The 14,221-nt window shown below is 39.5% G+C and overlaps 1 protein-coding gene across 1 annotated transcript in view; it reads right to left on the reverse strand.

Moving 5' to 3' along the window:
* Positions 1-14,221, reverse strand: part of FREM1 (FRAS1 related extracellular matrix 1) — a 53,846-nt gene that overhangs the window by 14,197 nt on the left and 25,428 nt on the right. Inside the window, exons 5-12 of the mRNA XM_008567722.1 lie at positions 12,975-13,104; positions 10,290-10,362; positions 4,251-4,400; positions 2,528-2,766; positions 1,819-1,866; positions 1,200-1,364; positions 869-997; positions 303-418 (exon numbers count right to left, since the gene is read on the reverse strand). Of these exons, the coding sequence (XP_008565944.1) occupies positions 303-418; positions 869-997; positions 1,200-1,364; positions 1,819-1,866; positions 2,528-2,766; positions 4,251-4,400; positions 10,290-10,362; positions 12,975-13,104 (1,050 nt within the window). The remainder of the gene's footprint in view (positions 1-302; positions 419-868; positions 998-1,199; positions 1,365-1,818; positions 1,867-2,527; positions 2,767-4,250; positions 4,401-10,289; positions 10,363-12,974; positions 13,105-14,221) is intronic.

Below are 14,221 nucleotides of genomic sequence, written 5' to 3' on the forward strand. Positions count from 1 at the left end.
GAAGGAAGGAAGGAAGGAAGGAAGGAAGGAAGGAAGGAAGGAAGGAAAGAAAGGAAGAAAGAAAAAGAAATGTGGGAATAGCTCAGCTTTAACAAGACAGAGCTAAGTCAAATGACATTATCAGGGTCAGTTGCAAATCCATTGTAAACTACAAAACTCCTTCCAGATTTCTAAAATACAGCCAGGCAGATATTGAACACTCAATACTTGTTGAATGAATGAAACAGCCCTACAGTTCCATGAGAAAATAGAGAAATGATGGAAAAGAAAACATTAATCAAATGTAAAATAAGGTTTCTTACTGTTCCCTGCAAGTTCGGGCAGCTGCATTCCAGGTGCCTTTCTCCTCTGTGATCAAGATGTGACAGTAGCCTGAGTGATGGTGCCACCCAGCTGGGCAGGATTTGTCTTTTAGCTCCTGAAAAATAGTTGTCTGTGTTCACATCATAATGGTCTTTACAATCTAGAGTCTGTTCTCAGCATGAGGAGCCTTATGAGTTCCCTAACTTCAATACAGTATTTTTGTCACCACAAGGGAGTCAGCCCTAATTACAACTCTGCATCTTGAGAAATGCAATGGCTGCTTCCAGAAAACACTACCACAATCAGCAATGTTTCAATTTTACATGTTTTTGATGCTCTAACAGTTTAAATGAGTAAAAATATTTTCTTAAATTTTGTTCATTTAACTAATGTATTTGTGATTTAAAAAGAAAACAGACCATTTTTTCCTCTTGGCCTTCAAGGTAGGACAAAGGCAGGCAGAGGTAGCATGAGTTGACAGTCACACACCACATCACTCCCTTTTTTAACTTGTCACAGGGCACACTGCTAGTACAGGTGCTTGGCTCCTCGGCCTGTGTCCCACCTTGATTTGGGGGCTCCAGGCTTTCCAGGCAATCCCATTGCATTGATAGAGTTTTTGTACGTTTTCTTCAAAGTGGAAGAGTCCCTTTAATTCCAGAGTGCAGTTCTTTGGAAAGGAGGGCAACTGGTCCTACGAGAAGGAAAAGCAATTTAGAATTGACTTAGTGTAAGTTGATCATACACTTACCTCCTTTGGGTCTTCATTTGTTGGGTTGCATTTGTGTTAAGTAAACTATCCCCAAATTTGGAGGCTATTTTGTGATTTAAGTGTGTTTATGGCCCAGCAAACAGCTTGTTACAAGGTGAATAGGAAGGAAAAAAGATCTCCATACCTGTCTGGGGAAGTGTGAGTCAGTTGTGGATTCCACCTTATCTGCTCGAGGCAATTCTGCCACTTTGATTATCTTTTGTGGCTGAGTGATGATGGGTACTTTGGGCCTCTTTTTGTGAGTTGGGGAACCGTCTTCCTCCAGTTTCAAGGAAACCATCCCATGATACTTGAGGAAACCCACAATCAACAACAATAAGAAAAAACAAACACCAAGATAACAAACTTTAAAAATGCGAGGCAATTCTGCCACTTTGATTATCTTTTGTGGCTGAGTGATGATGGGTACTTTGGGCCTCCTTTTGTGAGTTGGGGAACCGTCTTCCTCCAGTTTCAAGGAAACCATCCCATGATACTTGAGGCAACCCACAATCAACAACAATAAGAAAAAACAAACACCAAGATAACAAACTTTAAAAATGCTTGTAAAGATGAGCAATTCAAATATTAAATCAAAGCCAAAAGATAAAAGGTTTTATTTCTGACCACCCAAGCCTCTAAAACAAATTTCGAAACAATTTTTAATGGAAATATATCAGTATGAAAGATATAAAATAATAGTTTCACTAAATATTTTACATCCATAAATGGGAAAAATTTAGCAGTTCTTTGACTATGCTTACATTATAGATGATGTCCGTTCCATTTCTATAGACAGAAGATGGATGAACCTGAAATCAACAAAGAGCAAAATAGGAACAAAATTGGCTTAAATAGCAATAAGCAATAGGGTACAAACCCCTCCAGTACGGTATCTTAATGTTTGTTAATATTTTAAAACATATATTTCTTGAGATTTTCCATGCCCAAATCATTAGAATTTTAATAAATACTAGGCCTAATCACAACTTATGATTGTTGTGTTGATTTGTACATACATAGTCCCAGTTAGGGAGAGAAGAGATCTTTATTTTTTGGAACATCTGTGGCACCCAGAGGTCCAAGAAAACACAGACACACACACATGCACTTGTGAAAGTGTGCCTGGTTAGAACGCTGTGCTAAAGGTCAAAGCCATGGCTTCCACTTAATCTCTTTCTACTCCAGGGTCATTGGGCATTCCCTATCTGTCTTGATCACAAAAGGAACCAAAGCAGAAATCATGTAGATGAATCAGTATTATCTATCACCTCAATTAGTACAATTCCTGAAGTGGAGTAGCAGCATAAACTTTGCATACTAAAGGCACTGCATGACTGCACATGGAACCATGGTCCCCACTCACTATGAGAATCAAAACAGCTTCTTTAGTATGTCAGAATACTTATTAATATCTTCTGATTCTTTTAGTATGTATTCCACACACCAACTCCCAGATGTTCCCAGACTCACTGCTTTGCCATTCCCACTGGTCCTAAGCTTCCTTTGAGAAAGATCTGTAGAATCAAAGCCCCGCAGGGTGTCTCCCCTGGTGATTGCAAGCTGCTTGGGAGATGGAAAGGGTCTTCTTTCCAGATGAAGGGAACCAGAAATGGTGGATGAAGAAGACCCTGGAGGCAGTGGGTGCCAAACGCCCTTCTCCCATGAGTTGTGCTTGCTCTGGTTGAAAGGATATGAAGGATGGCACTGTCCTAGAGGCATGCAAGACGGCAGGCGGTCAGTTCATTTTACACAAACACATAAGTGATCACATTGACACAGTTCCTGGAGCAGCTTGTCATTAAACTTAGATGGATGGTTTTCCCGCCAGATGCTGCCTTTTTGCCATTTGCCAGAAACTCCTTTACTCGTCATTGGTTTCCATCCAGGAAAGCTGTGCCCTTCTGCACATCTATAGTGTGATTATAAGTCATGAAACTGATTTCACAAACCACGAATGAAAATCATTGTCATGATTTTATAACCATACCATATACTTGGGAAACAGCCTCACATCTTTTCATATTATAGTACTTCTCGGTAGACCAGGTTTATTCACTGATCAAGTGTTATTCCACAAGCACTTCAAAGTATTTATCCTTTCCCTGATCTCCCAGAGGGAGAAACTGAATTGTTTAAAGATGTCACAGAATCAAGTAGTGGTTATAAAAATTTATATCTGACTGTTACAGAACAAAGACCCAGTACATTTTAACAGAGCTGCTTCTATTGGAAACCAATTTGTATTTCTGGAAGGCATGAAAAAAATTTTAAGGTCAGAACCCTCATCTGGGTATTTTATATTTCATGAATAAAGTGTGTATTTTGGGTACTTAATGTGACCAGAAAATTCCACTAGAAAAGAAATGTATTTGGTGAAAAAAGGTGGTGGGAAAAGATGTTGAGGAAACATAGATATAAAGGAAAGAGGATAGTGCCTGTTTTTATTATAAGGTGAGAAAGAGAAGAGGAGATCACAGATTCCAGATTAAAAAAAATATGAACCACAGGTATAAAAACAGGGGTATAAAGTCGAGTATGTTATTGGACACTTGTCAAATGCTAAATAGACAAGCAACTAGACAGTATTCAGCAGGGGGGGAAAAAAAAAGCAAGAAAGCACCAAGGACTTTGCTGGTCTTTATTTTTTTTAGCTCACAGGTTGGTTGTTAGCATATACTATCCAGGACCTGTTTGGCTCTGCACTCCAAAGTCATTCATTAATATTCTCCAGCTGCTCCTGAATCCCCAAGCCAGCTGCATCTTTCACTCTATTTTTCTCCAATTCCTTCCTCTCAGAATTTTCCTGATCACATTACAGTGGGGGCTCGCATTTTAGGCATTGAGAGCTCTCTTTAACGGAGGAAGATAATTACAGCCCTACGAACTCTGGGGGAAAATAATTGTCGATAGATTCCCACCAACATTGTTTCCCCCTCGGTGAGAACAACAGACGGTAGGAACAAAACAACCACGGCACTGACTTGTTGCTTTTCTCAAGCGATGGTTCCTAGCAGGAGGAAAACCACATGAAGCAGAAACTAGAATAAAAGGCCTACATCATGACTGAGGTTGTTTCTTGACAAGAAATTAAGCATTTTGATTTGAAGGTGTTATCAAGCACGTTGGCTGTTGAAAGCAAGCAGCTACAGCGCCAGTACCACTCTTGATTTCAAGATGAGGATCAAAAGAATACCTCCTTTTGAGTCCAAAATTTTCACTGCAGCTTTTGTCTTTGTGCCAAGAACCGCATTCACAGGGGTGTTTAGAATTACTTCAAAGACCTCATCACCCTCCTCTAATCCGTCATAGGTAATTGCTATATTCCACATCTTAGTTGACATTCCTACAAGAAGTAAACATTTTAATTACTCTTTAATTGCTATTTCAATCACCTAGGTGTCAGAGAAATATATTAATTAACATGTCTACAGCGAGACTGCAGTAGCCTGAGTGAGCTATTGTACTGCTACCAATTCACTGAAGTCCTGCTGTTCTCCCAAATAATATGAAAAGACCACATTTGTTCCTGGACAATGATGATTCCGTTTAAATGCAAACACTGTAACAAAAAATTAAGCTGCATTATGCTAAGGATGGAAAAAAGAAAGGGTTAGTACATGAGATCCAAGACTTAATTCTTTTCCCAACCTGTCCCTTCTCTTCTTAAGAATAAACAAGTACTGCAATCTTAAAATCTTAATAGTTTCAAAAATCTTGAGATGTTGATGCAGACAGAAGTGATTATTGGATGGTACTTCATGCTATTCATGGAACCCTTGAAATGATTGATTGCTAAAGTCAGCTGCCTGTATCGGCTGCCCTACTTTCCGAGATCCTTCTAGCCCACAGATGCTTTTTCTGATGATGTAATACTCAGTAGCTTGATATCCTCCTAGAGAGAATTTATGGGCTGGGGGTTCTAGAAACAGACTGAGCCAATACTTTTTTCCCTCTTTCTGTCTGCCTCTATTCATGGAGTTACAATCGAGCTTGGTTCACAGTAACTTTGTGAAGTTAATACAAAACAGTTTTGATTTGACATATCCCAGCCAACCTGTCACCAACAAGATGGGAAGCAAAGCAACTCCAGAAAAACAACAATATTAAGGCTGGAAAAAACTTCTGAGATTGTCTAATCCTGACCAGTTTCCATGATGAGGATTATAGGACATCTCCCTGAGTTTATTTAGGAGAGAAAGTGGTGACAGGAAGTAAAGAGAATACTGTTGAGTGGAGAAAAGACTCGAGCTTAAGGGACAAAAAGACAGTAAACTTAAGGACTAACCTTTTAGGGCTAAGTTTGAAAAGTTTACCCTGCCATTCACTCATTGGCTATTTGAGTGCTTTCACTCCCATCAACTCCCTCTACATAAGCAGTTAAATATTTTTATTTCTAGCCTTCTTTTTTGAAAATAGGACTTTTTTTTCTTGAAGATTGCCTTCTACAGTTCTATGCCTCTCAACTGGGCCATCTATATAAGGGCACCTTTCTTGGAAGTAAGCCTCACATAGGTCTCACAACTTCATCCCAGTCTCATCAACCCCCAAACAGAATCCAGTGGAAAGATGAAGCTGTTCACTTATCCCACTCTTGGCTGCACTTAGAGGGAAAAAATTAGGTGTATTTGGAATAATTTTACTTTAAAAAAAACAAGCTGACAGCTAACTTATTAAGTTTTCAGTATCAACTGAGTTCTTAAATCAATTGCTTTTGCAAAAACGGAAGTTGAAGCATCTAGTATAAAATACTATATAATTCCCATCTCATGGATAGATGAATCCATCCATCAAAATATATATCTTGTACTTATTGCATGTTTATCTTTGCATTAGATACTATGGAGAATATCAGAAATGTGACATAAGCCAAGCCCTGACCTGAAGGAGTTTAAAACCTCTTGAAGAAGACAAGACATAAATACCAGAAAAGTCAAATAATTACTCAAAGCTATGTATGATTAGCTGCCAGAAGATATAGAATAGATGGCAAATACCATATGTATGTAGGCTGCAGAGGTGGAAGGATTCGCAGAAAAGAAATGGGAAAACAACGTAGGCAGGGCAGGAAGACAGCAAAGTAGACTGGGAAGGGGGAGTGGAGTAGCTGGCTGGGACAGAGAGGTCACATATGTAGACAGGAAGCTGTAAGGCTGCAAAAACTGTTTGTAGCCAGGCTGTAGAGAGCCCTGGACATCCCGTGGCCAAATTCAGACTTTACACCATAGATAATGGAGAAGACTCTTGAGTGGAGAAGTGAGTGACATGCTAAAAGTGGATGTTTTTATAAAATGAAACTGTTATGTGAGAGGGTTTGGGGACCCAGACAGATAGGCAGAAATGCTAGAAGTTGGGAGACTGCATAGGCAGATATTGCAATAAAATTGGCTTGAAAAGATAAGAGGTCAACAACGAAGAAAACATATGAATACTAAGATTATTAGTATTCAGAGAAATGTTTCGACCCTCAAAGACCATAAAGTTAAGCATTGTTTAAATAAAGTCCAAAACAAAAACTATTCAAAGCCCCAACCAATGGCCCTCTTATTTTAAGAATCATTTTTAAAAGTATAGTAACTCCCTTCTCCCCAAAGAAAACCTTTAAGTTTTCGTTAAAACTTAGAGTAGAGCCAGATGGTTAGAAAAAAATCTATTCTGAGTTTCATTTAAGTGCTTCTGATTTGTTTGTGTGCATTTCAACTCTGTTTCTATGCCTACCAGGTGTGCACATAGGACCAACTTTTTTAGGTTAATGAGATTGGAAGTAAGAACTTTATTGGGTTTTTTCCCCTTCCTCTTCCACTTTCAAGGTGCAAAGTATTTGTTAAGTCCCTGAGATACACAAGTATTTTCAGAAGGCTTGAACTGGCCCCCTGTTCCCACAAAACAAAAGGTGCTGAAGAGAAGAGAGAAGGTGTCATTTTATGCAGACATATCCCCCTTTACAGAGTAATTCGTGGATATTTTCCTGCAAAGCAGGTTTCTCTATTGAAAGACATTTTCTCAATATTTTTTAGTAAATGCCACATTAGAGATCTGTTCCTTTGGAAAACATTTTGACTCTTAGGAATGATGAAGCTTCAATTAAAAATGCAGCAAACCTTTCAAGAACACGTATTTTAAAGGAAAACAATCATTTTCTTAAGAGTATTTACACATCGACTCAAGATTAGTCACAATAGCAGAGTGCAAAGTAGTTAGGATTCATTTTTTGGTTTGGTACAATAGCTGCAAGGCAAGCTTTCCCACCAGCTCCCTCCCAAGTGGATTCAAACCTTGTAATATCCCACTGTCTTTGATTGCTCACTTTCTGTTTCTTCACCCAACGGTGGAAGCTGCTGTTTCTAGAGAAATGAACAGACTGCTCTGGGCAAAAGGGACAGGAGTGCGGTTGGGGACACCAGATCCCAAAGAGGTGAGGATTAACAATATGGGAGTAAATAAACATGTACTGAATCTGTGGGCATGGGGAACTTTAAAGTTCTCTAAAGCAAGACTTCGATTTAAGAAACTGTCTGGCTTAATAAATTTCAAAACAATGAACACTCAACTATGTTTTTAATTTATAAGATATGCTTATATTATTTTTTAAATATCTAAATAATTTCTAAAGTCATAAGGCTATGTAAAGTTCCCAGAAGTAATTAGTATCTACTCAAAACAGCATATAAACTGTTCTAAACAAATGGGTATTTATTTATCTTATCCAGTAGAATCTCCAAGAGGTAGATTTCAGATCCTCCCCTAGTGCAATACATTCTAGTTCCTATCAATCCAAACACGGCACCTGGTGGGCTGCTCAAAACCTACTGGAAGCCAAACTCAATCCTGATCTTGTAACTAACAGATCTCAAATAATAAAGATAACAAATGGCAAAGAATCTTGACTCTCAAAGTGGAAAGGTTGGAACTTCCTTAACATGAGGTACAAAAAGGGCGGATCACAAACGCATCAAACCTTTTGATTTGACCAGAACACAAGAGCCTGTAGCAGCCTGAGGGTAAACAGAACAGGGATAGTTTTTCCTACAGAGTGTGGTCAGCCTGAGGAACCAACTTACCCACATTAGAAAGTTAAAAGTCATGGGAAGGAGGCCACTAACAATATTTGGGTGGTTGCATGTCAAATTTAAGGGTCACTGTTGCAGGCTGAATTGTGTCCCTCACTCAACTACTGTGTGAAATGTTGAAGTCCTAACTCCTAGTACCTCAGGATGTGACTTTATTTGGAAATAGGGTAATTGCAGGTGTAATTAGTCAACATGAGGTCATACTAGAATATTAGGGCGGGCCCCTAATCCATCATGGCTGATGTCCTCATAAAAAGGGAACTGTGGACACAGACATGCACACAGGGAGAATACCATGTGAAGATAAAAGCAGAGATCAGGGTGCTGCAGCAGAAGCCAAGGAGTGCCAAAGATTGCCAGCATGATAGAGGGGCGCGGAACAGATTCTCCCTCACAGCCCTCAGAAGAAATCAGCCCTTCTGACACCTTGATCTTGGACTTCTAGCCTCCAGAGACAATAAAACGTCTATTTTTTAAGCAACCCAGTTTGTCATTCTTTGTTACGGCAGCCCTGTGAAACTAATAGTCATCCAACATCATGTGTTTTGTGCTGAGCCACAGAAAGGATTTTCTTTTCTATGTTCAATATTGACCGTCAGTTTTGGGGTGGTGATGGTATTTAGGCCATTTTGCCTTTGTTGGAAGCTTTATGTGTTAGTTGCAGATAATGTCAAGACTTTATACATGGTGGGGTATTCTAGAGCACAGAACATCTTCTCTGCAGGAAAGCACAAAACAACAAGCCCGGCTGCTTCTCCACACCTTTCCATCTGCCCCTGGACAGGTGATCCAGGTCCATCCCACACCACAGAGAAAGAGAGGGAACCACATGACGTGGCAGGGTACAGCTACCAGCCCCGTCCACAGAAGCCAGGGAAAGAGGGTGGGGCTCCAGCCTCAGCCTCAGACACAGTTCCCCAAAGGCTGTCAGCCCTTTTGTGTTAGTCTCTCAGCCTGGAGTTTCCTTCTTCTTCTACCTGCTAGAATTCTGTCTCTCCATGAACGTCTCCCAGGATTTTCCTTAGCCACAACAATGGCTCGCCTTTGGGTCCCAATGTACTATTAATGAATGTTATCATGTCTACGTTTCCCATACATTAGAGCATCCTTGAGAATCAGCACCAGACTTTTGTATTCCCTTTCGCACCCAGCAAAAATTCTCCACAAATTTAAAACAAAATACGTGCTATTTAATTAAATAATAATTTCTCTTGGAATCTCGTCTTACCAACTTATTCCAAGGGGGATCACTTATGTCCAGCCCAGTGATGAAAGCTAGCCTGACACCCAGGGGGTCCTGGAAGATGGGGTCCGTGGGTCCTAGCCCTGTCCCCATCGTTGCCACTACCACACATCCAGGCCAGCAGCAGAGCCAGCCAACACCGAAAGGATCCTGAGAGACAGAGGCCAGGATGGGCCAGCCCTTGCCCGCGACCAGATCCGAGAGATACTTATTAACCACATGTATTTCTTTGTGTGTGTGACTTATCTGCTCATGTCCTTCACCGAATTTCAGGTTAGTTTTTTTCTAATTCATTTTTAAGAGCTCTTTTTGCATTAAGGATCTTTGTGTGTTTAAAAAAAAAAAGTGAGTGTAGAATAATGGTTACCAGAGGCCTGCAGGAGTGGGGTCAGGGGGAGATAAGGAGTGAACTAATGGAGAGAGACAAAACTATGCTGTCTACCCTAAGTGAATCACTGTGCAGGATATGCATGTATTGAAACAACACACTGTACACCCCACAAAAATAAATATAAATAAAATTGAATTTTTTAAAAAAGATCATTCAGAAAAACCCTTTAGCAATCCATGTAAATATTACATTCTGAAAATTTCCATCAAATATGAGGCAACTAAATCATCACAGCTTTGTGTCAGCCCTTTAAATATTTTTTTAAATGACCTTATGTTTTCTGGATTGTTTTGGATGTATGCTTTGTTGTTTTATATTTGTTATCATTTTTCTTCTCGTTTTAAATGTACACTTGTAATAAAAAAATATGAGGGCAAAACCTCAAATCCAAACTCATCTCTTTTGGAGTGCGGTGATATGGCTCCCTAAGGACTTCCCAGCTGGCTGAAGCTGCATAATATTCTGTCTTCTCCATAATCTCCAGACTTGCTTACAAAAAAACATGAAACAAACTGTAGACACAAGGCGTACCTGGGTCAAACTGAATCAGTTTAGACGGAGTCATGGTGAAATCTTTTCCAACTGTAGCCGACACTTGGTTGACCTTAAGAGAGAAAAAAAAAAGTCTTTTTTAAATAAAAATAAATATTCTATAATAGAAAAACATCTATTCTCCCTTGTATAGACTAAACTCATGCTCTGAAATCTGTTTTTAATATTAAGTGGGGTTTTTTTTTTTTTTGTTATAATAAACCATTTTAGATCCAGACTACATGGATCTCTTTTAAAGTTAACTTTTTGCTAGACTAGTATCAATGGAAAGAAAAGCTCCGCCCCCCCCCTTTGGCTTCTCCTTTATAAATGATTCAGTTATTGGAGAAAGCATGAATGTTAAACAATATTTTTTCTTTGTTACACATACAATTTTATTTCATTCCCTTCTCTCTCCCTCAGCTTGGTTTTAGAATAGTGCCTCAAAGGAAAGGGAGGAGAGAAGTGAGGAGGAGAAGAAAAAACAGGCATTTCTGATGACCTGTGAGGCGATCTGTCAGCCAGCTTTGAGGTCTCCTGCAAGCTCCAGGGCACAGAACACCTTTAGGCCAGATTAACTCAAACAAGTCTGGTCCATTTTCCTGTCTGGATGAAACCATCACTCTTTGCAGACATGAATGAGAGCTTTGTGGCCTTGACAGGCCTGGTGAACAGCCAGACAAAAGCAATCCACACCCAGAACCCAGGGCTTTGGAGGTTCCCACCAAGTAAGCTGTGAAAAAAAATTGCCCTCGTCCAAGGAGACTGTTGACTACTGCCCTGCTCCTCAGCTCTAGGGCTAAAAACCAAAGAGGCAATGTTAGGGCTCTGAAGTCATGGCCTTAAATTTTCCCCAGAGGGTGCCTAAATACGTGTTAAGAAACGTCCTTGGCTTGTTTGAAAAAGAGGTCGAGTGAGAACCCTGTGCAAGCGTAATAGGTATGTTACTTGTGCGCATTTTTTAGACGTTTAAGGTGATTAGGAAAGTGGGCTAGTATATTTCTACACCTTCTTACAAAGAAATGAAGTACACAATTAAAAACTTAAAATTTTCTGTTTCTATGGCCTCAGACAATATGTTCATTTCAAATCAAAGGCCCTGACATGTTTTAGTGGGTCTGCAGTGAAAACATTTGTTTGGAAGACAGGTATTACCACCTAAGCTTCCATTTATTCTTTGTCTACAATGCCAAGGCTCCTCCTGAACCACCTTTCATTGTGAAAAGGCAGCCTATTGTACACCTGTATCCAGCATATGCTGGAAGTTACATTTCCCCGCATGGTTCTTGCATGTGCAATTACCTAGTATTTACCACCACTGAGTTTACAGAATCCTATGTGGGAAAAGGAATGGCCTGAGGCAAGGTGGTTGGAAAAAAACAGGTGAAGTCGCACAATTCAAAACAGGGCAAACCACACAGGGTAAAAGAAACTTTTCTTTCCCTGCTCTTAGACAAGTAGCCAGTAAGCTCCTGTGTAAAGCAGCAGGTTGTGCTCAGGGCAGAGTTGTACTGAAAGACTGAGGAACTGTGTTTAGTGCAGTCCTGCACACTCAGCTGGCAGGTTCATGGTGTGCGTTCAGTTTAAGCAGACATAAGGTTCCATGTAACACCACGTCTGTTCTTTCTACCTGGCAGAGTCAATGGTAGTGTGGACCAAAACTCCAGACTAGAGCATATGGTGCTTTCTATGAAGGACCAACGAATTACTAGAAAACCATCTAGCCTGATTCTTTCTTTTTCTCTAAGCAATCCTCTGGAAAATTATAAGGCATACCAAGTTTTCTGTTGTTTTAAAATCAATAGAGCACCAGTGAATCTGGGAAAAAGAGCCGATGTCCACTGGAAAGATAAACACAGAGTCTGGATATGGTCAAATTTAGGTGCACAAGGTTTCTGAGCGTGATTTAAATTCATTACTAAAATTGAGACTTAACAGAGATGCCATTCTCCCCAGAAGCTAGTATCAGGCCTTTTTCATCAGATTGAGAAGTCGTCAAGGTTCGTTCTCCGTTCTTAGTATGTACAAGCTTTTTATGCTCTCATTCACTTTTACTGCTATTGCTGTGATGGCTCCTAAAAAACCCTTCAATTCTAAGAACCTATTGGTTATGCTCCATTTCCATGTCCATGAAAAAGAACATCAAGGTGACCAATCCAAAAGCAATTGACTGAAAATTCTTTATATTTCAGGGTTCCTGTATTAATATATGCTCTCCTACTTTTGCATGAATTGGATGATTCCTGTGATAGGTTTAAACCTCCTGTTTTGCCTCATCCACTGAGACCATGGGAAGTGATACAGAGAGCCATATGGGGACTACAATTTGCCCCGGGGACCCCACAGAATATCTTCCATACAACTTCTCTTTCCAAAGCAGAGTTTGGCCCAATTTTATGAAGTTAGATATATTTCCCTGTGAAATCAAGCTTTAAAACTTAAAGAGCTTATAGAAACAAATGACCAAATTTCAAAATTGAAACTGGGTCTTTAAATCATAACTAGTAGTTCATGAACCTAGATTAAGGATGGAGGGACAAAGGGATTTTGTACTTAGCATCTCTAGTGTGATGCCCCTGAAGTTTGAAATTTACTTGGTCACTTTGAATTTTTCTAAGAAAATCATTAAAGACACAAATGGTAACATAAGTTTTAGCTTGACAATTTGCATTTTAGAGTAATTACCTTTATACCCACAAAGGCCGAGTCCATGGAATGTCCCCTCCTGATAATTTCCAAGGGCAACATGCCGACATTCTCACAGACCTCATATTCAGCCTGTGACCATTCTATATGAGACCACTTCAATTCCAAACTGTGCACGGAAAGAAAAGAAAAGGGGTGTCACAAGAAATACATACTATATGCCTGTAGGGATTTTCTGCTGGGTAGGAGACTGAGCCACTGGTTCTCATCATGGTGGCAAACGTGGTTGATAAACCCATACCAATAATCGAAATTCCTCATGCTTGTTTGGTACATTTTAGTTCACAAAGAACTTACACAGACATTATCTCATTTGATCCTTACAAAAACTCTGTGAGGTAGAGTAAGTATTAGAATTCCATTTTACAAATAAAGAAACTAAAGTTAAAAGACTGCCGAAGGTCCCACAGTTATTAACAACAAAAAAAGGAACTCAAACTTGAGTGTTCTGAAGGGGAAGGAACAAGCCGTTAAGTTCAAGAAGACATTTGTTATTGGAAAAGACATTAATATGAAATCTTGTCTTATCTTTTGGCCTTTCTCATTGGTACAACAAGAACTATTCCAGACACAGATCTCTGAACCAGTGTACTAACAAGTTACCGTGGGGAATGTACCTAGGAATGAAAATGTGCATGTGTTTTATAACCATTACCTGTTCCTCTTTCTGTGCATAAAAAAGGACTGAACTAGCATGTAGCTTGGATGCAACCAAAATAAATCTGATCGAGGGTGGTCTTTTTTTCTACAGTGTATGTAGTGAGTTCAACATTTGATGAATATTGTATTCTTTAATCCTCATCATCTAGATAGGAACATTTTTTCTCTCAAAAAAGAAAAGAAAACCAAGCCTCAGAGAGGTTAAATAACCAGCTCAAAGTCAAAAGTTACGGCAAAGCTAATAGGTAGCAGACATGAAATTTAAACATAAATCTGATGCCAAATCTACTCCTTCTCTACCATTTCTCTTCCCAATGGAAGTTCTTTCATAATTCCTGTTTGAGCTCAAGCAGAACAACACACTTTTATCTTTACCCTGAAACATTTCCCTTTTTGAGGTGAGAGTACTTGAAACATTTTACCTAACATTGCTTTCCAAACACATTCTCACCTTTTTTACCCTCCCCCCCGTAACCTTACAATATAGCAATATGAAAGACACAAGCAATCTTCGCTATGATTGTCGAACACACCTCCCATTGCTTTTGTTTTATTTCCCTTTTACT

Source organism: Galeopterus variegatus, unplaced genomic scaffold (assembly GCF_000696425.1).
Source record: "Galeopterus variegatus unplaced genomic scaffold, G_variegatus-3.0.2 Scaffold338, whole genome shotgun sequence".
Taxonomy (NCBI): Eukaryota; Metazoa; Chordata; class Mammalia; order Dermoptera; family Cynocephalidae; genus Galeopterus; species Galeopterus variegatus.